Genomic DNA, 24,063 nt, shown 5'->3' with positions numbered 1-24,063 from the left:
TACAACTATATACATAACAACTTCTTGTTTATTGCACTTTTAGCTTGGTAATGGAGAGTGAATCTACATCGTTGAAGAAGTTGTTGTCCAGAAAGCTGTATGCTTCATTGTGGATGAGTACCAATTGTCATACTTCCATTTTTGAGGAAGCTGCGTTGGCTGAGTGGGTTAGATCGCTAACTTTGTGTACTGGCGTGCTAGGAGCCCTACTCTGAGAGTGTGGGTTCGAATCCCGGATGGGACTCAACTCAGAAAAACTACAAGAACCTGTACTTTACTGAGAAGGTGAAATCCCAAAATATTACATACGTTAGGAATAAAAAATGCCGATGCAATGTTGAACTTCATTCACAAGTTATACGTTTCATAATTTCATTTATATCGCTGTCAATTTCATTTCAGATGTGATACAATCAATACAAGTCGTTAGACCAAAAAGGTAGACCGACAAATACTCTTACGAATTTTATAGCACAACAGTTGTAGTCGTTTCATTTTTGTTCACATGCAGTGTTTCGCGTGGAATTTAGCTAGATCTGCCTGACAAATACTCTTACGAAATTTGTATAACATTTTTGAGAATGCGCTCCTAACAGTGTAATGTTAATGAAGAATCCCAGTAAGGAGTATTAACTTAGTCGTGAACGAGTTGCCTCCCTTTGAGAATGTAAACAACAATGGCGGCGTTTTTAAATAAGCCGAGTGATTTCTTCAAACCAAATGCACCAAGTATGTTTTCAATCGATCCAAACGTCGACAATAATTATATATCTATCCATTTTCATTATTAGTTTGCTTTACATGACGTTTATATCTGATTATGTACAGTTTTCACATGTTTGTAAAACTGACATGTTGAGGCTTGTGCTCATCTGCACATGCTTATAAATTCGTGATGACAACATTCATCGTTTTTACTTTCATTACATTCCAAACATTCCACGTGGCAGATCAAATGAGCACTATGTCATCTGTGTTCATTCTGTAATGTCAAATCCAAGGAAACGTGTCATTTAACGATGTGTACTGGGTGTTTGTACGTGTTGGCAGATGACTGATGTTCCTTGGAGGCTAGGTTCATTTGGAGACTCTCTAGGCAGTTCTTGAGTCATTTCATTTAAATATAGTACTTGAATTGGTAATACTGCATTTCACCGGTAAAGTTTTAGGATTGCAATTAGTGCCACACACAGGATCAAGTGATTACAGCACAGCGATATCCAATAAACTGACACTACACCATAGGTCCAAATTACTTATTATTATTCAATGATCATATTGACTGTGTGCTTTTATGGACATGTTCAGGAAACATGTTCTTCACAAAACTTGATAAATTTTGCAAGGACCTTCTCGTCAAATTAGGGGCGGTAGGGTAGCCTAGTGGTTAAAGCTTTCGCTCGTCACGCTGAACACCCGGGTTAGATTCCCCACATGGGCACATTTCTGGTGTCTCCCGCCGTGATATTGCTGGAATATTGCTGAAAGCGGCGTAAAACCAAACTCACTCACTCACTCATTCTCGTCAAATTACATCAGATTAATCTGTTAAACAAGGTGAGACAGCGACCTTGTACCATGATACTTTGATGATACTGTCTCTGCAGACACAAACCCTCTGGAGTTGATGCCACCAAGTGTGTTTGAGAGCAGCAGCCAGAAGAGGAGTGCTAAGACCCAGGATGACACATGGAAAGATGTTGCTTGTGCCAAAGAGGAGATCATCAAACTCAAACAAGAAATTGAAAACTTGAGGTACGTCACATGAATATCTTGTGTTTGGTTTAAACACATCCAAGACCTGCACCATATCAAGCTTTCCATCCACATCAAGTTGACATAGCGTAACCATTCCCAACTGTACTTTAAACCAAACTCACTCAGTTTTATCACACTCACAGAGTGACCTTTTAAGGAAACCATAAAGGTTATGCTTTGAACTGAAATTCAAAACTGATTGTGAATGCAGGGGCGTAGGAACGGTTTTCAGAGCGGGGGGGGGGGCTAATTTATGAAAAGTATTGAAAATCAAAATGAAATTGTAGTTATGGTAAAGTAGATATGGTTTCGTCTTGAAAAAAGTGTGTGTGTGTGTGTATGGGGGGGTTCTGCCCAAGCCCACCCTGTTCCTATGCCCCTGGAATGCTAATTTTGTCTTGCATATTTTTGCAGAATTGAAAGGCAGAGGTCTGCTGCAGTGCCAGAGGTAAGCAGATTATTGTATAAAAGCATACAAATGCAGTTTCAATGTCTGACAGTTCCTGCAGGAAGGTGGTGAGGTGACATTTTTTAAGAAGATAATCTATTCTTAGATTTAACACAAGTATATAGGGGCACCAATTTTATGCCACATAGCATGGTAAATGCTCTACATTATTAAATTATGGATCTGTGTACTGTCAAATGTCATTCTCAACTCCCTGGGAAGTATACAACCCAAACTGCCCAACCCAAAAGAACAAGGTATCATATTACTATCTCATCTCATCCTCATTCACTGCTGGGCGAAAAGAGGAATATATAGGAAGTTATTTGCAGAAGGAGACACCAAATGTAGTGAGTTTCAGAATTTCGAAGGACCAAAGCTTTTTTATATTTTTATCAAGTCATATTGAGGTATCTGATAGCAAATGTTATATAAGTGAAATTCCCCATTTGACTTGTAGTATGTATTCCCTCCTATGTTGTTCAGCTCCTACTTCACCATGTTTTGAGAGAAAAGTATGAAAATGTTGTTGTATACACTTTGAAAATCTAATGTACAGCCAGCAGTGAATGGTTACCCAGTATGATGAGACAGTTATGTGACTGTCAACCTTCAAGGTCTTCACAGACTGCATGGGTTGTATACTCCCTGGGTGAAATCCAGCATGCGGAAACACTACTACTGCTACTAGTCGTCTACTACTACTACTACTACTACTACTACTGGTCTACTACGACTATTGACATTATTGTTTTCATTATTTCAGACACAAGCACCTAAGGTGCACATATTACATCAGCCATCAGCTAAAGAAGAAACTAAATACGCTGATGAACTTATCAGTCGGCAGTCCCGGGAGATTGAGAATCTGAAGAGTGAGATACGATCTCTCCAACATGAGCACAAGGAGAACATGTCGGACATGGACAGACAGATGGCACTACAAGAGCGGGAGGCCAATCACCGAGTGTCGGGGCTGGAGATTGCCATGCGTGAGAGTGAGGAGAGATATGAGCAACAGGTACCTCTTTGTACTTATTCCCATTTAATAAGGCCTTAAAACAAACTAATGGTTGTCATTGGAAGTTTGTTTTGTCTTAGTTATTTATGTTAGGTACAACTAACACATTACCTTAACTGCTTGGATACAACAGGTTCCATAGAGAGTCATCTTTTTGGTGCAAACAAAAAGAATGCAAATCCATGATCGAAAAACCCTATTGTTTATGAATGACAATAATTCTTCCACGATTTTTATGTAACACTTTATCACACCTGAGTAGCACCTGAGTGGGCATGTCATGGTGTTTTAATTAATTAGGGTCAATCATTTCACAGTGAAATGAACCCTTCTTTCACACATTACATCTGACAATTAAACCACCAGCAGACTTGTATAATGAACTGCCTTTTATCTCGCGACCAACCATTTAAGACTGTAACTTCCTGACCTCTAGGTGGACCGACTGAGTCATCAGCATCAGAAGGAGGTGGATGACATCAACTCGGCTCTGGACAATACCACCAGGGAACTATCTGAAACTAAGTCTCAGTATGTGGCTCGGCTGCGTGGTCTGGAGTCTGAGATTGAATCTCTCAGATCAGAGTCTGAAACCACCATAGCTCAACTAGAGGCAGAAGTCAGGTTAGTGTGGAGATATTGAGCCTTCTAGCACTTGGCAAGTGTAAGAGTAGTGTGGAGCCATTGAGTCTTCTAGCACTTGGCAAGTGTAAGAGTAGTGTGGAGCCATTGAGTCTTCTAGCACTTGGCAAGTGTAAGAGTAGTGTGGAGCCATTGAGTCTTCTAGCACTTGGCAAGTGTAAGAGTAGTGTGGAGCCATTGAGTCTTCTAGCACTTGGCAAGTGTAAGAGTAGTGTGGAGCCATTGAGTCTTCTAGCACTTGGCAAGTGTAAGAGTAGTGTGGAGCCATTGAGTCTTCTAGCACTTGGCAAGTGTAAGAGTAGTGTGGAGCCATTGAGTCTTCTAGCACTTGGCAAGTGTAAGAGTAGTGTGGAGCCATTGAGTCTTCTAGCACTTGGCAAGTGTAAGAGTAGTGTGGAGCCATTGAGCCATAAAGATGATTAGGATGATGATGACAACAATGGTGATGCTGTTGTTCCTCAGATCAAAGACCATGCTTGCTGACAATCAGAGTCAGCAAATCTCACAGCTGAAAACCTACATTGGGGAGACAGAGAAGACGTACCAACCAGCAGAGGTGTGGAGGAGAGAGAGGCAGACGCTCAATAACAGAATCAAGGTCAGTCACATTTTGTGTTGTGGTGGACTGTTGCGCAATACAAAATGTCTCATAATCTAAATAACAGTTTGTTTCTTCTTTGAGCATATTATCATTATTAAACATATATTAGATCTAAATATTTTGGTCACATTACAATTAGCCTTCACCCACCATCAGGGAACACCTGTAACCTTAAGATTCAAGCTGCAGTTTACTGTTCAGAGTTACATCCCTTTTGTTTGACAGGATCAGCTGGGTTCCAAATCTCAGGTGTGCACCAATTATTATCTTACGCTTTGCATATTCTCAGTGTCATGTCTTGGTCGTTGTTTCCATTTTCCCACTGTCAGGTCAAGGTTATCATTTCCATGTCCATTTGTCATGTTGTCAAGGTAACTTCCCATTTCTTCCCATGTGTAGGCCATTGTTTCCAAGTTGTCACCACCTTGATGTCTGTTGTGTGTTTCAGATTTATGCTGCTGAGAAGGAAAATCTGGAATCCAACATGGAACTGGTCAACATCCGACTCAAGTCAATGTCTGAGATCCTAAACGTACAGGAAACGGAACTGTCCAAGGTTTGTAAACTTGTTAGTAGCTCGACAATTTATGTAACATATAAAGTGGCTTCTATCATTATTAAAATTAATTTACATGAATTTGAACAATAAATATAAGTAGTGAGGTATGTGTCTATGTATCATAGCAACTAAGTTCAGTAAACACCATGTTTTTGTTGCCATTTTGCAAAATATTCATGCTTACTGACCAATATATTTGTATTGATGCCTACGGTATTTTGGGATAGAACTGGTCTACAATGGGGATTCTGGATTATAATTGGTCTTCAGTGGGGAATTTGGGGGTCCCAGAATCCCAACTAAAGACCAATTGTATCCCAGAATCCCCAGTGAAGATCAGTTCTTGAGTGGAGATTTGAGGATAGAATTGGTCTTCCAAGGGGATTCTGCGATAGAACTGGTCTTTGATGGGGATTCTGTGGTAGAATTGGTCTTCAATGGGGATTCTGGGATTGAACTGGTCTTCAATGGGGATTCTGCAAAACAACTTGTCTTCAGTGGGGATTCTGGGATAGAACTGGTCTTCGATGGGGATTCTGTGGTAGAATTGGTCTTCAGTGGGGATTCTGGGATAGAACCAGTCTTCAGTGGGGATTCTGGGATAGGTCTGGTCTTCAGTGTGGGATTCTGGGATAGGTCTTTGATGGTGATTCTGGGATAGAACCGGTCTTCAGTGGTGATTCTCTGATAGTTATGGTCTTCAGTGGTGATTCTGGGATATAACTGGTCTTCAGTGAGGATTCTGGAAAATAACTGGTCTTCAGTGGTGATTTTCTGTAAGTTCTGGTCTTCAATGGTGATTCTGGGATATAACTGGTCTTCAATGGAGATTCTGGGATATAACTGGTCTTCAATGGGGATTCTGGAAAAGAACTGGTCTTCAATGGTGATTCTGGGATATAACGGGTCTTCAGTGGGGATTCTGTAAAATAACTGGTCTTCAATGGGGATTCTGGGATTGAACTGGTCTTCAATGGAGATTCTGAAAACAACTGGTCTTCAATGGGGATTCTGGGATAGAACTGGTCTTAAATGGGGATTCTCTGATAGTTCTGGGCTTCGATGGGGGTTCTGGGATAGAACTGGTCTTCAGTGGGGATTCTGGAAAATAACTGGTCTTCAATGGGGATTCTGGGATTGAACTGGTCTTCAATGGGGATTCTGGGATTGAACTGGTCTTCAATGGAGATTCTGAAAACAACTGGTCTTCAATGAGGATTCTGGGATAGAACTGGTCTTCAGTGGTGATTCTGGGATAGAACTGGTCTTCAAAGGGGATTCTCTGATAGTTCTGGTCTTCAGTGGGGATTCTGGGATAGAACTTGTCTTCAATGGTGATTCTGGGATAGAACTGGTCTTCAGTGGGGATTCTGGAAAACAACTTGTCTTCAATGGTGATTGTGGAAAACAACTGGTCTTCAGTGAGGATTTAGGGTTAGAATTGACCAACCTGTGCTTATTGTTGAAATTGGTTGTGTGATCAGGTTGGTATTGCTAACTGTGATTCATGTGGTATAGATGCACACTTGCATGTGGTGCATATTCACTAAAGAGGTATCTTTAGCCAGCTATCTGCCATCCTGTATTAAAATTTGTTCATCCAGGAAAGCCCAGCTAATAACATTTAATGTAAGTAACACTAGCGTTTTCCAGACAAGTCTGCTAAGTGAGAGGTTTATGTTGTGTATATTTGTTCTACAGGCCAAGAGTGACAATATTTCCAGCAGTAAGCAGGAAGGTTTGCTCCTTACAAGGTAGGAGTATGATGATTCCGTCTTTATGATTAACAAGATTTTATTATCCCCCGCCGCGCGTTTAGAGCGAAGTGGGGAATATAGTATTAGGCTCCGTCCGTCCGTTTGTACGTACGTACGAATTGGAATATCTTAAGTACCGGTGACTGGATTCTTTTCATATATAGTACCTAGGTTCATCACTGTAAAAAAAGGTCCCAGTCAGGTTTGGTGACCTTGACCTTCCTTTCAAGGTCACAAGGGGACTTTAACGTTTTCATATTCAACACCAAGCTTTATCTAGGGAAGGTGCAGGGCCCAGTCGATTTTGGTGACCTTCACCTAATTTTCAAGGTCATGCGACACTCTGAAGATTTCAGCATGTTAACCTGCATGTAAAGATTGTCAGCGAGATATCTCAAGAACAGTTCACTGGATTTTCTTCATAGACTTTCAAGACTTCCCTTGAATGTTTTTCAATAAGCAATTTCTTTATTACTATTTTTGCAGTTGTTTTCACATTATACATGCTCTTCCTTTCCCCAAATGCAGTATGTATTATACTGATGGATATTTCTAGGTGGAGGGAACAGGTGTTCAAACTTTTGGTTCAGCAGAAATCTGAAGATATCGTAGCTAAGAAGAATGAACAGAACTGGAGCGAAAAGGTGAGATATTTGTATGGAGTGTGGATTGTATGGATTTTTGTAACAATTTCAGTGTGTTTGATACCTGCAAGCTAGGGGTCTGGCCTCACAATGAAGCAAAAGAACAAATGTGATATAATATTAGGGTTTGGCGTTTGAACAGTTCAAAGTTGTCAAGACTCAAACCAGCATTTTTTATGCATAATCTGGATATTTATTCTTCCTCATAGCACCTGAGGTCAGTACTTGACGGGTCTGTATTCTCTATGTGTCTTCATCACCAGCGTGTGTGTGTGTGTCGCGTAGATGCGCGCGCGCATAAGGCGTCGTCGTATGCGTCGCGTCGCGTCGCGTGCGTCGCGTCGCATGTGTGTGTGTGTGTGAGACTCACTTTACAGTAAAGTCTTGAGGGAAGGGAAAATATGGTTGAGGATCTGTGTGATGGACTGCAACTGGAAATACTCTGTGCGTGAACTTTTTTGATCAGATGGCTTCACGACTGTGGCACATGTTGTACAATAAAGATTGTGAGTCTTGTAATATGATCATTAATTGGTCTAGGTACTTGCCTGTTTCACTTTTCCTGGAGCCAGGCATGGTCTAGATGTGTTGTCAGGAATACGCTACAAGGAGATGCTGATAGCAACATGGCACATCATTCCCTGACTAGTTTCTCTGTGTTGTCTCCCCTTTCTTATGCCGCCATGTTGTGAAATATTATTCCAAGTAACGCATATCTTGACACACACACTATCCAGGTTAAGGACTTGGAGGAGGAGCTTGCATCGTGTGGGAGTCGGATCCAGGTTCTCAGTCACTCTCTGTTAGAGAAGAACGCCCAGCTGCAGATAGAACAGAACAACTGTCAGGTAGTGGAACATCTCCTCTTGTGAGGCACCAACATGGCCACTTGTAGCAACTGTAGTGGTGGGACTCTACGACATGAATGAGTTCAGTATCTAGATTCGCCCAGAGGATGACAGTTTAGGCCCAAACATTTAGCAAGTATCAGTGAAAATTCCTGAATTAGAATGAAAACTAATGTAATTATTTGTATTTCAATGACACGAGAGCCAGCAGACAAGATGAGGGCCCCATGAATTGGTCTTCAGTCACCAATATTTGTTGAAAGAGGTGTCAAATGGGATCGGGTAGTGAGGTGTCAAACTTGGTTCATGAATGTCTGATTTGATCGTTTATAACTTTGATTACTTTTAGACAGCTGCCATATATAGCGACATCAAACAACAAACAAGCTAACATAAAGGCCCCCTAATCTTGCAGTACACGTAATCGCCAGGTTTCACCAAGAGATTGTAGCACTGTGACTGTCCCGTTTAACCAAATCTGTAAGAGCATCATGTATGTCACATATTGTCCCAGCTAGTTTTGTCGTAGAATTTCAAATATCTGATTATCAGCATGTTTACATGACGCACCACAACCATTTATTGCTGGAGTATTACTGGGCAAACATGTTGTTTGTGTCTTAGTGATTGTAGATGTTGTTCTCTGTAGATGACGGAAATACATTTGTTTATTTACCTGTCTGTCATGAATAGGGTCAGGCTTTCATCCACAACTGATGTTGGCAATATGATGCATCAGTTCATTGAAGTCACAGGGTGGTGGGGTAGCCTAGTGGTTAAGGCGTTCGCTCGTCACGCCGAAGACCCGGGTTTCGATTCCCCACATGGGTACAATGTGTTAAGCCCTTTTCTGGTGTCCCCCGCCGTGATATTGCTGGAATATTGCTAAAAGCGGCGTAAAACCAAACTCACTCACTCACTCACTCATTGAAGTCACACAGACACAGGATAAAATGATTCATATTGTTTGTGAATGTACAGAATTTGGTATCATCCTTGTCTTGGCTCCATCATGCTGTTTGCCACAAACTTCTGTGATATATCACAATAATGCCATTTTGTGTTGCATTATATCGCCACTAAACTTAATCAGTATGCTCATTCACTGCTTCTTGCAAATAGAGATACCAAGAGGAGATAACTCAAGCCCAGCAGGTGGCTCTGTGTCTCGATGACCACCTGTCACAGAATAGAACCAGTGCTGAGAGTCTGCAACAGTTGGCACAGAGGTACCATCCACTTTCTTCCTTCAGTTCCTTCCCACTGACTTGGTGCACTGTCTCCACTCAGTCTCATGTTATCTTTTTCTTTTAGAAGCATTTGCAAAAAATAGCATCAACAGGAGATGGTTTGAAGACATGAAACTTTTATCGATAACTTCTAAATGATTATTAAAGACTGTAGCAGATGTTTTCATTTTTCAAAGAGCAACTGCTTTTCATGAACAGTCATTACAACAAGGGGCGGTGGGGTAGCCTAGTGGTTAAAGCGTTCGCTCGTCACGCCGAAGACCCGGGTTCGATTCCCAACATGGGTACAATGTGTGAAGCCCATTTCTGGTGTCCCCCGCCGTGATATTGCTGGAATATTGCTAAAAAGCGGCGTAAAACCATACTCACTCACTCATTATAACAACCAGGGGTGGAAATAACTTTAAAATTGCTAGTGTACTCCGGTACAGTGGCACATGTAAAATCACTTGCCCTGATAATTTTTCCACTATACCGTCTGTTTTCTTGTTGATTTTTTAAATAAACAACATAATTAACATTGGAATATCAACTGGACACCGGTACAGTGTGATAAACAAATTTGCTTGCCCAACAGAAAAAAACACTGGACTCGGGCGTCGGGTAATGGGTTATTTCCACCCCTGACAACTCTGACAAAGATTTATAAAATGTCATAACAATAACCGTCAGATTTGGTAATGATGTGGTATAATGTCTTATCTAAGAAATTCAAGTGCATGTTGTATCATTTGCCTTCAGCCTCAAACCAGTGCACTTTTCCATGTAAGAGTTGTCCCCTTCCTCTGTTTCAAGTGTTAGTGGTCAGTTTGAGGAGAAGCTGAAGGTGCTCCAAGACATGATGGGGACACTCCAGACACACGGACAGAGGATCAGCTTTGCTGGACACAGGGTCCAGATGTTGCAAGGTAACCATGGAAACCAAATTATCACGTGACCTCTTTTGAACTCTGCAGCATCGAAGTATGAAACTGGGTGTTCGGCCATAATAACCATAATTAATGGAATCCATTGGTGCTTTAGTAAATAATATAAATATGCAGCATTGTTTCCTGTGTGTGAAGATCTGCTGATTGGGTTGGGAATCAAGGATTGTCCACAGTCTGTATACATTATTTGTTTTATTTTCTTCATAAGTGAACTTGGTAGAATACTATAAAGAGTTGGTATCTTTAATCATTTGTAATCATTTGTGTTTCCATGGTACAGTACTGGTTGTTGATCCAAATCATGTCTAAGCAAAATGTCAGTATGTTTTGTCTAACACTTTCAAGGTCAGTTTGCAAGGAAAGAAGCATTGCTACGGTTACAGTCCAAGAGCCAGGATGTGGACCAGGAGGCAGAGACTCGGACAAGTCCACGGTAGGTACACTAGACTCAGTGATGACACAGCCTCTGACAGTTGGAATGACTTCCAAGTAGAAGTAGGAGGAGACTGCCTGGATAGCTCAAGCGTGGTTAATATTTTCAGGGATGTTTCATGGTGTTTTATAGACTTTGTACTCAGCATTGAGAGGATGAAATGAAGAGTGGCCAACTTGTAGCTGATATATTGTAACTGAGTAGGCTAAACTGGATCTACTGAGGGTAGCTGAGAACCCTCAGTGTACTGTGATAGCCAAATCTTAGAGAAGGAATACACTTGTAGCTGTGAGCTTCCTATCATAATTGGGTTTTACTTCATTACCACCTTACCACCATACATTTCCTTGACTGTAAACCCTTAATCACATCAGATGTCATGAAGCTCAGAAACAACAGGGTACAAAGAATGCCCGCAACACATACAGCTTTCTTTTTTTCCATTCAGAACTGGCTGTATGTGTTCTGATCAACACAACCTGCTATGAAGGGGTTGCCAGACGTTTTTGCAGAAAGGTATCATATTGTAGTAGAAGATCTGGTAAAGTGATTGTAGCAGTAATTAGCTTCTGATTCTCTGTGCATCTTCCCAGGGCCGATACCAGTCATCTGAGCCAGGAGCTGGAGAAGGTGATTGGTGAGAGGAACCTGCTTGCCAGCCAGATCCAGCAGGATGCGGAACTACTCTCCCACAAACTGGACACGGCCAGAGCCGAGTGTAAGTCTGATTCAACCCTCACTTCCTGTGTCACCACAGTGGATCTTTAACCCCCTAAACTAGGGAGATGGGATGGCCTAGTGGTTACAGTGTTCACTCGTCACGCCGAAGACCCAGGTTTGATTCCCCACATGGGTACAGTGTGTGAAGCCCATTTCTGATGTCCCCCGCCATGATATTGCTGTAAATCTAAAATCACTCTAACTTGAAACTTTAGCGATTCTAGGACAGAAAGTTTCCAAGTAAGTGACATCCATCTCCATGTTTGCTTCAGATTTTTAAAGTTATTGTTCTGTTTCAGACGAGGGTGAGATCACAAGCTTGAAGAAAACAGTCGAAGATCTGGAAGTTATGATTCACCAGAAATCACAAGTAAGGCGACATCAGCTCTACATCTACTAACTAACCAGCTAACTATTTTAAACATCATTTCATAATGAATACTGTGTGTGTTTTTACTTGTGGTTTTGAATGTACAAGTGGAGCCATTCTTTCAGTTACAGATAATATAAATGTCTTCATCAATCAGTTCTAAGACAGTAAGGCCCTGAGGGTTTGCTCATTGCCTTGAAGAATCTAAGAATTGTGAAGCTGGAGTTTTTTATGAACTGTACTGTAATTACCTGCCTTTAGCAGAAATCAGTCAACAGTGCAAGGTGCTCATTATCTATCACTGCTACCAAGCAAAATGTCAGGAAGAGCAGAAAATATGTGATTGAATTGTTAATGGACACCTTTTCTATCCCCAACACTTGGACTTGAATATTTCCCCAGTATGTGTTGCTGATAGTACAATTACGCTGGATTACTACTCATGTTGGAATCCCTGGTATGGATTATCCCATGCCCTTTCCAGGTGTAAATACGAAGTTTTTGTGGGCATGCATGTATACCACAAGTACACATTCAAGGATGTTATGACTCTTTGGGTGATATACTTTCATCAAAATGATCATCAATTTACTGAACATTCTGAATGTGAATGACACACAATGAACCCCGTCATTTTCATTCGGGTTTGTTTGTAGCTTTAGAAGGTACATTTGGCTTCTGTCTACAAACACAGTATCTTCTTGTTGCGTCTGCAGACATGCACCAGTCTGAGCGAGAAGCTGGAGCAGACGCAGGCAGAGCTGGACGAGGTCAATGGCAGGGCAGACGTTTTGAGATCAGAACTCGCAAAGCATGAATTTGCCACACAGACAGGTACATCTCAGATCAACAAAGAAAGGTCTCCAGATCAATATCCAACTGTAATGAAAGTCTGTGATTTACAATAGCAGCTGGCGATTATAGGTTTGAATCCCACTAGTTCTGTTTTTAGGTTGATCAGCACCATGCTACTGCTGTTGGGTTTCAACAAAGTGGTAAATGCTGGACATGTGCGTCACTTCTTTCCTCTCTCCCATATACAGCCATACTCCCATATACAGCCACACTCCCATATACAGCCACACTCCCATACACACTCCCATATACAGCCACACTCCCATATACAGCCACTCTCCCGTATACAGCCACGCTCCCATACACACTCCCATATACAGCCACACTCCCATATACAGCCACACTCCCGTATACAGCCACGCTCCCGTATACAGCCACACTCCCGTATACAGCCACGCTCCCATACACACTCCCATATACAGCCACACTCCCGTATACAGACACACTCCCGTATACAGACACACTCCCATACACACTCCCATATACAGCCACACTCCCGTATACAGCCACGCCCCATACACACTCCCCATATACACTATATACACTCCCATATACAGCCACGCCTCCCATACAGCCACACTCCCATTTACAGCCACGCCCCATATACAGCCATACTCCCATCCACGCCCCATATACAGCCCATATACAGCCACGCTCCCATACACACTCCCATATACAGCCATACTCTCATATACAGCCACACTCCCGTATACAGCCACTCTCCCGTATACAGCCACACTCCCATATACAGCCACACTCCCATACACACTCCCATATACAGCCACACTCCTGTATACAGCCACGCTCCCATACACACTCCCATATACAGCCACACTCCCATATACAGCCATACTCCCATACACACTCCCATATACAGCCACGCTCCCATATACAGCCACACTCCCATACACACTCCCATATACAGCCACACTCCCATATACAGCCACACTCCCGTATACAGCCACGCTCCCATATACAGCCACATTCCCATACACACCCTATATACAGCCACACTCCCATATACAGCCAGCCATACTCCCATATACAGCCACCCCCCATACACACTCCCATATACAGCCAGACTCCCATATACAGCCACACTCCCAGATACAGCCACGCTCCCATATACAGCCACACTCCCATACACACTCCCATATACAGCCACACTCCCAGCCATATACAGCCACGCTCCCATATACAGCCAGCGCTCCCATGTCCAGATACAGCCACACTCCCTGTATACAGCCACACTCCCATATACAGCCATACTCCCATATACACACTCCCATATACAGCCACGCCCCATACACGCGCTCCCATATACAGCCACACTCCCATACACACTCCCATATACAGCCACACTCCCATATACAGCCACACTCCCATATACAGCCACGCTCCCATACACACTCCCATATACAGCCACACTCCCATACACACTCCCATATACAGCCACACTCCCATATGCAGCCACTCTCCAGATACAGCCACGCCCCATACACACTCCCATATACAGCCACACTCCCATATGCAGCTACACTCCTGTGATACAGCCACACTCCTGTATACAGCCACGCCCCAGATACAGCCACGCCCCATACACACTCCCATATACAGCACACCCTCCCATATATAGCCACGCCTCAGATACAGCCACGCCACGCCCAGATATACAGCCACACTCCCATATACAGCCACACTCCCTGTGATACAGCCACACTCCCATACACACTCCCATATACAGCCATACTCCCATATACAGCCACACTACTGTGATACAGCCACACTCTGTATACACCCAAACTCCCATACACGCTCCCATATACAGCCACTCTCCCATATACAGCCACACTCCCGTATACAGCCACGCTCCCATACACGCTCCCATATACAGCCACGACTCCCATATACAGCCACACTCCCGTATACAGCCACACTCCCATATACAGCCACACTCCCATACACACTCCCATATACAGCCACACTCCCATATACAGCCACACTCCCGTATACAGCCACGCTCCCATACACACTCCCATATACAGCCACACTCCCATATACAGCCACGCCCCCGTATACAGCCACCCTCCCGTATACAGCCACACTCCCATATACAGCCATGCTCCCATATACAGCCACACTCCCATATACAGCCACACTCCGGTATACAGCCACACTCCCATATACAGCCACGCTCCCATATACAGCCACACTCCAGTATACAGCCACACTCCCATATACAGCCACACTCCCGTATACAGCCACGCTCCCATACACACTCCCATATACAGCCACACTCCCATATACAGCCACGCTCCCGTATACAGCCCACTTCCGTATACAGCCACACTCCCATATACAGCCACGCTCCCATATACACACTCCCATATACAGCCACCCTCCCATATACAGCCACGCTCCCGTATACAGCCCACTTCCGTATACAGCCACACTCCCATATACAGCCACGCTCCCATATACAGCCACACTCCCAGTATACAGCCACCCTCCCATATACAGCCTAACCAGAACATGTCACATGATGCCAACATGTCAAAGTTCCCACTTTATTTCAACATCAACAGTAGGCCAGATAGGGGTCTCTTCCAATGTATTCAGAAACGAGAACCTTGAAGGTGTGAACTGGTTGCAGATCTTTTTTCTTTTGGATGCTGCAGCTCTGGAAGACCAGAGGAAACAAGACCGCGATGAATATGCTGAACAACTGGCTGAGATGGATCGCAAGCTGAATGAGGCTCGCAGAGAACACACCAAGGCTGGTAAGTGGAACTACAACAGATCATGACAAGACTTATTTCAAGATATATAGAATAAGTCCTTAGCAACTTGCGTAGATTGATGCTCATACTGTTGATCACTGGATTGTCTGGTCCAGACTCGATTATTTACAGTTCACTGTCAAAAAGCTGGATAATTGCTGACTGCAGACTTATACAAGATATAAACAAACAAATCCTTGGCAACATGTACCCTGATGATCACTGCTCAATTACTGTACTGTCTGCCATCGTACAACAGGGATACATCAGCAAATACACATGTCAACAGGTATCACTTCATTTTATTTCTGTCCCGTGAAGGTCTGGGTTAGAATATTGATCTTCAGTAACCCATGCTTGTAAGAGGCGACTAACAGAATCGGGTGGTCAGGTCGCTGACTTGGTTGACACATGTCATCGGTTCCCAATTGCGCAGATCGATGCTCCTGCTGTTGATCACTGGATTGTGTGGTCCAGACTCGATTATTTACAGACCGCCGCCATATAGCTGGAATATTGCTGAGTGCGGCGTAAAACTAAACTCACTCACTCACTCATTTTATTTCTGTCAACGATTCTCCATAGTCTCCATATCTGGCAATATGCCAGATACTTATTACACAACTGTTTGAGTTGCAAAGTCACCCTTACATCACATGTTGTTGTAAAACATTGGTAAAGTGTATATGCTTATGCTTATATACTGACCAAAGGAAGTTAAGAACACCCAATTCTTTCAGATAGTCTCATGTCCTGTCATGTGAGAGAATTAGGTGTTCTTTAACTTTTGAGAAGCATATGTAACTCTCCCATATAATGGGTCTTGGTCAGCCTTACAATTTTATACCCCTAAACACTGCCAGAGATGAAAAGGCACTGGATGTTATTGTTGTATTTAACATATGCTTTGTGTCTGTGAAACAAACTATGGTATGGGGTGCCATACCCTTTCACAAAAGCCAGGTTCAAGGGAGATAAGTGAGCTACCCTTATGTGTTACAGTTGTGTCAGTGCGTCAGCTTGAGAGACAGAGCGGTCGAGAGAAGGAGAGAATGAGAGAGGAGACGCAGACACTGGAGGAGCACTACAAGCGTCAGGTGGACAAACTCCATCATCAGCTCACCCAGGTGGAGAAAGACAGGAACATGATGATGGTAATGTTTGTACTCTTGAACCTGTTAAACATGGCGAGTGTACAGGTACATGCATAAATATAAATCTGAAATGCATCACCAGTTTGTTTTCACTTGGCAACTCAAGCAAAACTCAAGTAGGTCTTTGGTTCTCTTGTTGACCTCACCTGGATTGTAAGTTTAAAAAGGAAGTGAACTAAACTAGTGCCTAGTAGTGTAAGTGTAATGACTTCACAAAGACGGCTGAAATGTTTTAAAACTATCCGTCATTATAAACACCCTTTGATGCTAGTACTGTATCTCCAGGCGGTGGACAACTAATGTGCAGAGAAACATGTAGTACCATCCAGCGCCATGTGCTTTTGCCAGGAAACACAAGGGGAGACAACCCGCGTGGGCCCCATTTGCCTGCAGTATAGCAGGGCTGTTAGTACAGCGGGTAAACAGATGAAGCCCTTGTAAAATATCACATCAATGACGAAAGTAGAAACCACGCTTCAGAACGTTAAACAAACTATAGTCAAAAAGGTAACAAGTCACAAATTGTCACGCCACAGTATGGCTAAAAAGTTCGACATTAGACATGACCCACATAAATAAATCCACACAACAGCTCCCTGTGTTTGCAGGCAACACTGCGCCAAGAGGGGCTGATGAGCAAGGTGCGGTGTGAACGTGGGGAGCCTGTCACTCTCCAGTGTGAGGAGGTAGAGACTCAACCCACAGCCAGCAGTAAAGGTTGGTTACATACTGATTACAGACTGCAGACAGGTTTTGTAAACATGAAAAAGATTAATTTGGCTTCAGTAATACTACACAGAAAAGTGGCATGTTATTGAAAGAAAATTTTGGATAATTCATTGAAAAAAACCTTTATTGTAAATATGAGAAACTTTAACACAAGAAGTATGAAAAGCCTTATGGTTATTCATGTTGAAATGAAAACTCAGATATGACATTCTTCGAAACCTTGCTCATTGAACATTGTTTGACTTCTACATCACAGAATTATATTGCCATTATATTGTTTTCGCTTTTTACACAAAACTGATTCTCATTTGTCAAGTTTATTTGAACAGGATGTACCTATCCCAAACTGAGTAGCATAGTAGATGTAATAGTTGTATGGAAGACACTGTATCAGAAGGTGACGAGTCATGTAGGGAAAGTACACTCGAATATCCAGTCTATTGTATCTCGATTCTTCAAGACAAATATTCCGTCACCACCATCTCACTTATCAGTACCGCAAACTTTGTCAAAATATTTCTCTCAAGTGATTTTTTCAGGGAGCTGTTTATAGCATTTGAGTCACCCTTAATGATTCAATGTGAAGAAATGGTTAAGAGTATTACATAGAAAATAGTATTACATATTTTTCATGTTACTGTAAAACTGTCATGACAATAGCGAAATGAAAGAATCGTGTGTTCTTCAGCTTCTGTGGAGGGGTACGTATTGTTATGGAGATTGGACACTGGGTAATTGAGGATGGTGATAAAGAGAAAATGAATGTGATATGGATGTTGTGAAGTAATGCCTAGACTTCAACTTTGCAGGTGAGCCCATTACGGCTGTGCTTGAGGATTTACGGTCGCTGACGGCGGCGGTGCTAGAGGAGGGAGATGAATCTGAGGACGATGATGAGGAGAACTAACTAACATTGACGTTGTTGGAATAAGCAGTCCAACTCATCATGGCGAACACCATTGACCACTTGCTCCATTGTGAAGGGGCAGCTGGGTAGCCCAGTAGTAGCAGTAGCTCATGACATCGGAAACCAGGTTCTAGTCCCAAATGGGTACAAAGTGTGAATCGGATTTCCAGTGTTTTAAAGAGTGAGGGGTGGTGGGGTAGCCCAGTGGTTAAAGCGTTCGCTCGTCACACTGAAGACCCGGGTTCAATTCCCCTCATGGGTACAATGTGTAAAGCCCATTTCTGGTGTCCCCCGCCATGATATTGCTGGAATATTGCTAAAAGTGGCGTAAAACTGAACTCACTCACTCTAAAGAGTGATGTAGCCAGAATATTGCTTGGGCATTAAACCATGGGTTCAGTGTACAAATCCCATATCCCAAATCTCAACACTCACTTATACGTCGTATTAGTCCTGTGAGAAAGTATTTCAATTGGTTTTATGTACTATACATATCCTTGACATTCCGTCCAAGTTTTTCTCTGTGATATCCTTGTAATTATTTTAAGTTTATGGGGAAAAATCTTCTCAGAAGAGAATTTGGTAGGACAGTTTCTTCATAAAATAATAGGTGACTATGGAGAAATAAATTTATCTTTAATACATTGTCAGTTGTCATGCATGAATAACATTGTCCAGTTATTATGACACAGACATTTAAAAATATGTTTTCAATGGTAATAGAAATGGCCAATTGGATTTAAGATGACGTGACAATGCCAAAGAAACAATTCCTCTTTTTAACAGAGTAATAAAAATCCCTTTACAGTGTTTTGTATATGTGGTAACCAAGTGGTTTAAGCACTGGTTTGCAAGCCCTAGGGCTGCGTTCAATTCCTTTCATGAATGCATATAGAATCCATTCCACTCAAGACTGTACTCACTCACTGTTTAGTGTTGGAGTTTAGGAGTTTTCACTGTAAATTGTCCTGCTGGAGAAAGTTGAATGTCTAGGGAACATGTGACATATAAAATGTTGGACTCACTGTCAGAAAGTGTTTCATATTTGTCACACAATCACATGTATCATATTGTGTATATTTTGTAAATACAAAATTAAAATATACAAAAGCAACTAGTTTTGTGTTGTTATACGGATTATATGTGTTGTCATGTGGGATTCAACCTCGTTAACATCAAATTTACCTCAGTTATGAGCACAATGGTATCTACACAAAGGAGTGTGTATCAGTCTAGACCCTTGTGAGGATTCCAGGTTAGAATGGGTCCCCAGCAAACTTAGGTGGTCACAAGACACAACCAAACATACCGTGTGCTCAGGCTACAAAACATAGTTGTCATGAAACACCAACAGCATGGATCACTGCTGACAATATCAGTCACTGTATTATCTGGTCCAGATTCAATTGTTTACAGGCTGCCACCATGCATCTTGAATATCAGTGTTACCTACATCATCTAGACTACATCTGAAACGGGTTCCCCCTTTAATGTACCACAACTTTCAGAATAATATTCTTCAATATTCTGTTTACACCTGGTCTCAATTCAAAACAGTGGCCAGCACCAATACATGCTTAGAGACCGTTCATAATAAAAGATCAGCAATGACAGTGAGGATCAACAGCAATGATCAGCAATGACAGTGAGGATCAACAGCAATGATCAGCAACAACAATTATCAGAGTTACGGTCACCATAGCACTAAGATCGCTTTGTACAACGGCACCCAGGCCACAATGAAATAGCATGATAAGGGACTATTAATAATTTATGGCTGCGGGGTGATGATGATTTTAAGACGGGGGTCATCATTTTTGTACATGTACATATGAAAAAAAGATGCTTAAAAAAATCATCAAATAATGAACAGTCCCTAATACACATTCAGCCAAACAAAGTCTCTACAAAGCTACAAAGTCTCTCTGTGCAGTCAACTGGTAGGGCAACCTGAAATGCTACAGGTCTCTGATATTTATCAGCTTGGAGTACGACCAAATGATCACAGGATTCTGCCCTGACCAAGGGGTGCAACTCCGGGCGGACGCTCTAACCACTACACCACGGAGGCGGTCTGTGCCCCACAACAAACATATGAGAACCTGAGATATTACAGAAAAAGAGATGAAAAAGAATTTATTTATTGGTCCCAGACCACCCAATGTGCAGATGTAAAGGGACATGTGCACGTGCATATTGGAACCATCACTTCTTTTACTGTTTAGAACTGAATGCAGTCTTGATGGTCAGCGTTTGAAGTATAGTTCTGTTAGCTGATCTAAGCATAAACTGACGTGAAATAAATTTAAAATTGGTTTATTGCAGGTATTTCACTTAAAAGGTTTGTGAACAATATTTTTTCATTCACTGCTAAGCATAACATTCCGCAAATACTCATCGGGCAGAGGCGACCAAAGGGAGATAATAATGTAACTCTTTACGGTTCGGAGATAAAAATTGTGCTCGGTTCCGGAGTCTCAGAAAACGCACGTGAAACTGTTTTCTAAACACCGTTTTGATTCACAGAAGCGTTGTCATGCCAATGTGGTGATGGAATTCTGTACAGAATTAGCTGTTTTTCAGTCTGCGGCAAAATTTGCAACGTTAAAGGTACGAATTTAGGTATATTTCGTCTATTGATGCACGTTGGTGTCGGGGACATTGCATATGTCGATATGATATATGAATCATGATAGGGATAAATGTAAGTTTAGTGCAACAGACGACATAACTGCATGATCTGAATGTAGAAAAGACGTTTCCTTTGTTATCTAGCTGAGGTAATGGTCTGTTAAGTGCTGAAAACAGATTACCATTATATCATAAGTTTTCAAACTTAAAATTCAAGTAGCTGAGACAGGAGACATCACCTGCTGACCGTCTACACTCCCTCATTAACCTGTGTCATATAGCATATCATCCAGTAGAACGAAAGGCAAGAGTTCCTCCTGTTCCCCCATCCCAAACAATATTTATAAATATACTAAAATTATTAACAAAACTTAACACAACAATTACTAGAGAACACACAAAATTACTGAAAGTCCCAAATTTAAGTTAGGGTTATGTTTAGGATTAGGTTTAGTTAGGTTTAGGGTTGGGGGAACGGAAGGAACTCTTTCCGAACGAAAGTTCTTTTTGTCAGAGTGATGACACAGTATTTTTGTTCCACGTGGCAGTTTCCAAAACCAGCTGGCATTACGGATTCAGAAGAAGTGCGAAAATTCACTGACTTGATATCACCTGCTGTCCGTGAGATCCTAGATGGCCTGGACCATGAACGCAGCCTCATGGACAGAAATGTGTGGAGCTTGAAGCTGCTGTCATTCCTGCTAACACATGTCTTGAAAAATATTGACAACAATGACAAGCAGGTTGACGCAGTGAGATCATGTGAGACTTCTCACTGTATTGACCAATCTCTGGCTGAGGTAGAGGCACCGTTTGTTGCTGACAAGAAGGGCAGCAGATCAGCTGATCACATTTTTCAGCATTTCCCATGCTTAAATCTAGCTATCCTGTTTGATCTTGTTAAGAGATTCAAATGGAACGGGCATCTGCTTGAGGTAAGTGGATTCCCTGGTCTATGTTTGTTGTCCTGGTATATGTCACAAAATCAAGACCGGGCTCACTTCCAGAGAGTCATCATGGTTGTTAGTCTTTGTTAAAGTATGGAAGATACAATTACTTTAGCACAATGTTCACTGTTGGAATGAACCCAGGGAATAACTTCGGAATACAAACTACTGTATTTGCACTATTACCTGCACCCTGCTAAAGTTCTCTATTAGTGATTTTAATAATCACTCAATACTAACCTGAGAAATATATTTGAGATGATGCTTGACACATTCAAATATTGGAAAGTTATTTATTGGTCCTCAGGTAAATGATAATATGATCAACATCTCCTTAATCGTCTACTTACACATCTACTGTCACAGAAGTCATAAGATCTTATTATTTTCTCTCATTTCCATTTGCAGTGTTTGCAAGTCCTGGACGAATCTCAAGCAGCAATAGTTGTCACCTCCATTATTGAAGAGATTAAGTCATCAGATGATCCCAACAATCTTGAACTTGTGGTCACATGTCAGAAATACCTCATGTGGTTGGTGTTCAAGTCGGCCAATCAAACAAATGGCCAACTTAATGTTGCCATGATCATGAAACTTACTGCAGATTGGTTTTGCCAACATTTGAATGAGATTTATCTACAAGAGTTAGAAACTAAAAGATTATTAACTGAAGTGATTCATATACTTGTCTTTCTTGGATGTGTTTGTTGTAATGAAGTCTGTGAAACTAAGTTGAGAACTTTGCTTTTAAATTCAGAACTGGAAAAAGATAAAACTGTTGTTCATCGAGAGGCAACAAGGGTTTTAGGACTTTTGAAAAAGTCACTAACTGGACAAGATCATGAAAATACATTTTCAGAAATACTACAGGGGATTCATGAAGGATTTCAAAAGCAAGCATGGTTGGAGATATTAGCATCCTTTCTAACACACTTGAACAGTGAAGGAGAGAGCCAGTCAGAAAGAACTGCTGCATTAATGGAAGACATAGCAAGGGAGACAACTCTAGACCTTGGCATAATGGACTTGAATGTGACTTCCTTTTATGAGAGGTTACTTGATACAATTAAGACTGAGAGGTAATTGTTTTGTTTGTGTTTGGAGACTTATAAAATATAACTATCATAATTTTGACTATCATTTGAATAATGATTTTAGTAATACTGCATGCAGTTATGATTTTGAATTCAGTTCAACACATGAAACATTTACATATTTGACATATTATTTAGAGGGTTTAAAGACTAAATAAATGAAAACATTTTCAACATGTATTTTTCATGTCCCAATCATACATGGATGGCCCAATAATCTAAGGCCATGCATCCCCTGAGCACATCACAACCTATGCTTCTTGCTTTGAGTCGCATCTGCCCCTGATTGTGTTTCTGTGTTTTACCAGCGCCATGCTGGTGGGTTTTCACCGAAGCGGCAAATGTTTGAAACCTACATCACTTCTGGCCATTCTTGCCTCTCAAGCTGACAAACCATGGTATCGTGAAATACTTCAAACAGCTGTAACTTCGTTCACCAAAATGTTATTTTTCTTATCCTGACTCATGTTTATTTGCTTGTCTTCTTCTTCTGGCGAACCTAGTGGAACACTTGTATCTCCCAATTGAAGTTCCCTTCAATAAAAAATCACTCATTAGCACTGACCACGAGTTACCTCCCTTCCACAAGCGCGGGAGCGAGAGAGCCACCTGAACCCATGTGCCTCACTCTCTCCTTCTTAAGCCCAGTGAGCAAGGCGTGAGAGCACCTGTGTCTCCCTGCACACTATATCCTTTATTTATATTTAGTTTGTTACCTCTTATATTCATCTATAGAGGTGTAACTAGTATCATTATTCAACATGCATTGATAATTATTCGTGTTTCTGCTGCTTGATTCACGGTTCGCCGTGTTGCTCAGCAGTTTGCGTTAATAAAAATCTGCACTGTTTGTAAATTACGTTACTCTGCTACCGATCCACATTTAAAATGCCCTAGTTGCATTACTCCATGTTCTATTGTTTCTTGTTGTAAATTATATATTAATTTACCAATTTCTGCCTTTGATAAATATTTATGTTCCGTTT

At 41.8% G+C, this 24,063-nt stretch overlaps 2 protein-coding genes across 2 annotated transcripts; both read left to right on the top strand.

Annotated features, from left to right (window-relative positions):
- Positions 1 to 661: 661 nt before the first annotated feature.
- LOC124257700 (coiled-coil alpha-helical rod protein 1-like) lies at positions 662 to 19,226 on the top strand. Its single transcript, XM_046691829.1, has 20 exons — positions 662 to 729; positions 1,608 to 1,755; positions 2,173 to 2,206; positions 2,973 to 3,227; positions 3,664 to 3,851; positions 4,332 to 4,467; positions 4,919 to 5,026; positions 6,731 to 6,783; positions 7,343 to 7,430; positions 8,168 to 8,278; positions 9,401 to 9,507; positions 10,324 to 10,436; positions 10,803 to 10,890; positions 11,484 to 11,608; positions 11,910 to 11,980; positions 12,697 to 12,814; positions 15,514 to 15,615; positions 16,618 to 16,769; positions 17,378 to 17,486; positions 18,308 to 19,226. The coding sequence occupies exons 1-20, from the start codon at positions 678 to 680 to the stop codon at positions 18,403 to 18,405; spliced, it is 2,256 nt and encodes a 751-aa protein (XP_046547785.1). The 5' UTR covers positions 662 to 677; the 3' UTR covers positions 18,406 to 19,226.
- A 1,647-nt stretch (positions 19,227 to 20,873) lies between these two features.
- LOC124257640 lies at positions 20,874 to 23,066 on the top strand. Its single transcript, XM_046691748.1, has 3 exons — positions 20,874 to 21,015; positions 21,585 to 21,971; positions 22,392 to 23,066. The coding sequence occupies exons 1-3, from the start codon at positions 20,956 to 20,958 to the stop codon at positions 23,064 to 23,066; spliced, it is 1,122 nt and encodes a 373-aa protein (XP_046547704.1). The 5' UTR covers positions 20,874 to 20,955.
- Positions 23,067 to 24,063: the final 997 nt, after the last annotated feature.

This window comes from Haliotis rubra, unplaced genomic scaffold, assembly GCF_003918875.1.
Source record: "Haliotis rubra isolate DU_JTF1 unplaced genomic scaffold, ASM391887v1 Scf67, whole genome shotgun sequence".
NCBI classification, from domain to species: domain Eukaryota; kingdom Metazoa; phylum Mollusca; class Gastropoda; order Lepetellida; family Haliotidae; genus Haliotis; species Haliotis rubra.
This window is presented reverse-complemented; position numbering and strand designations above follow the sequence as displayed.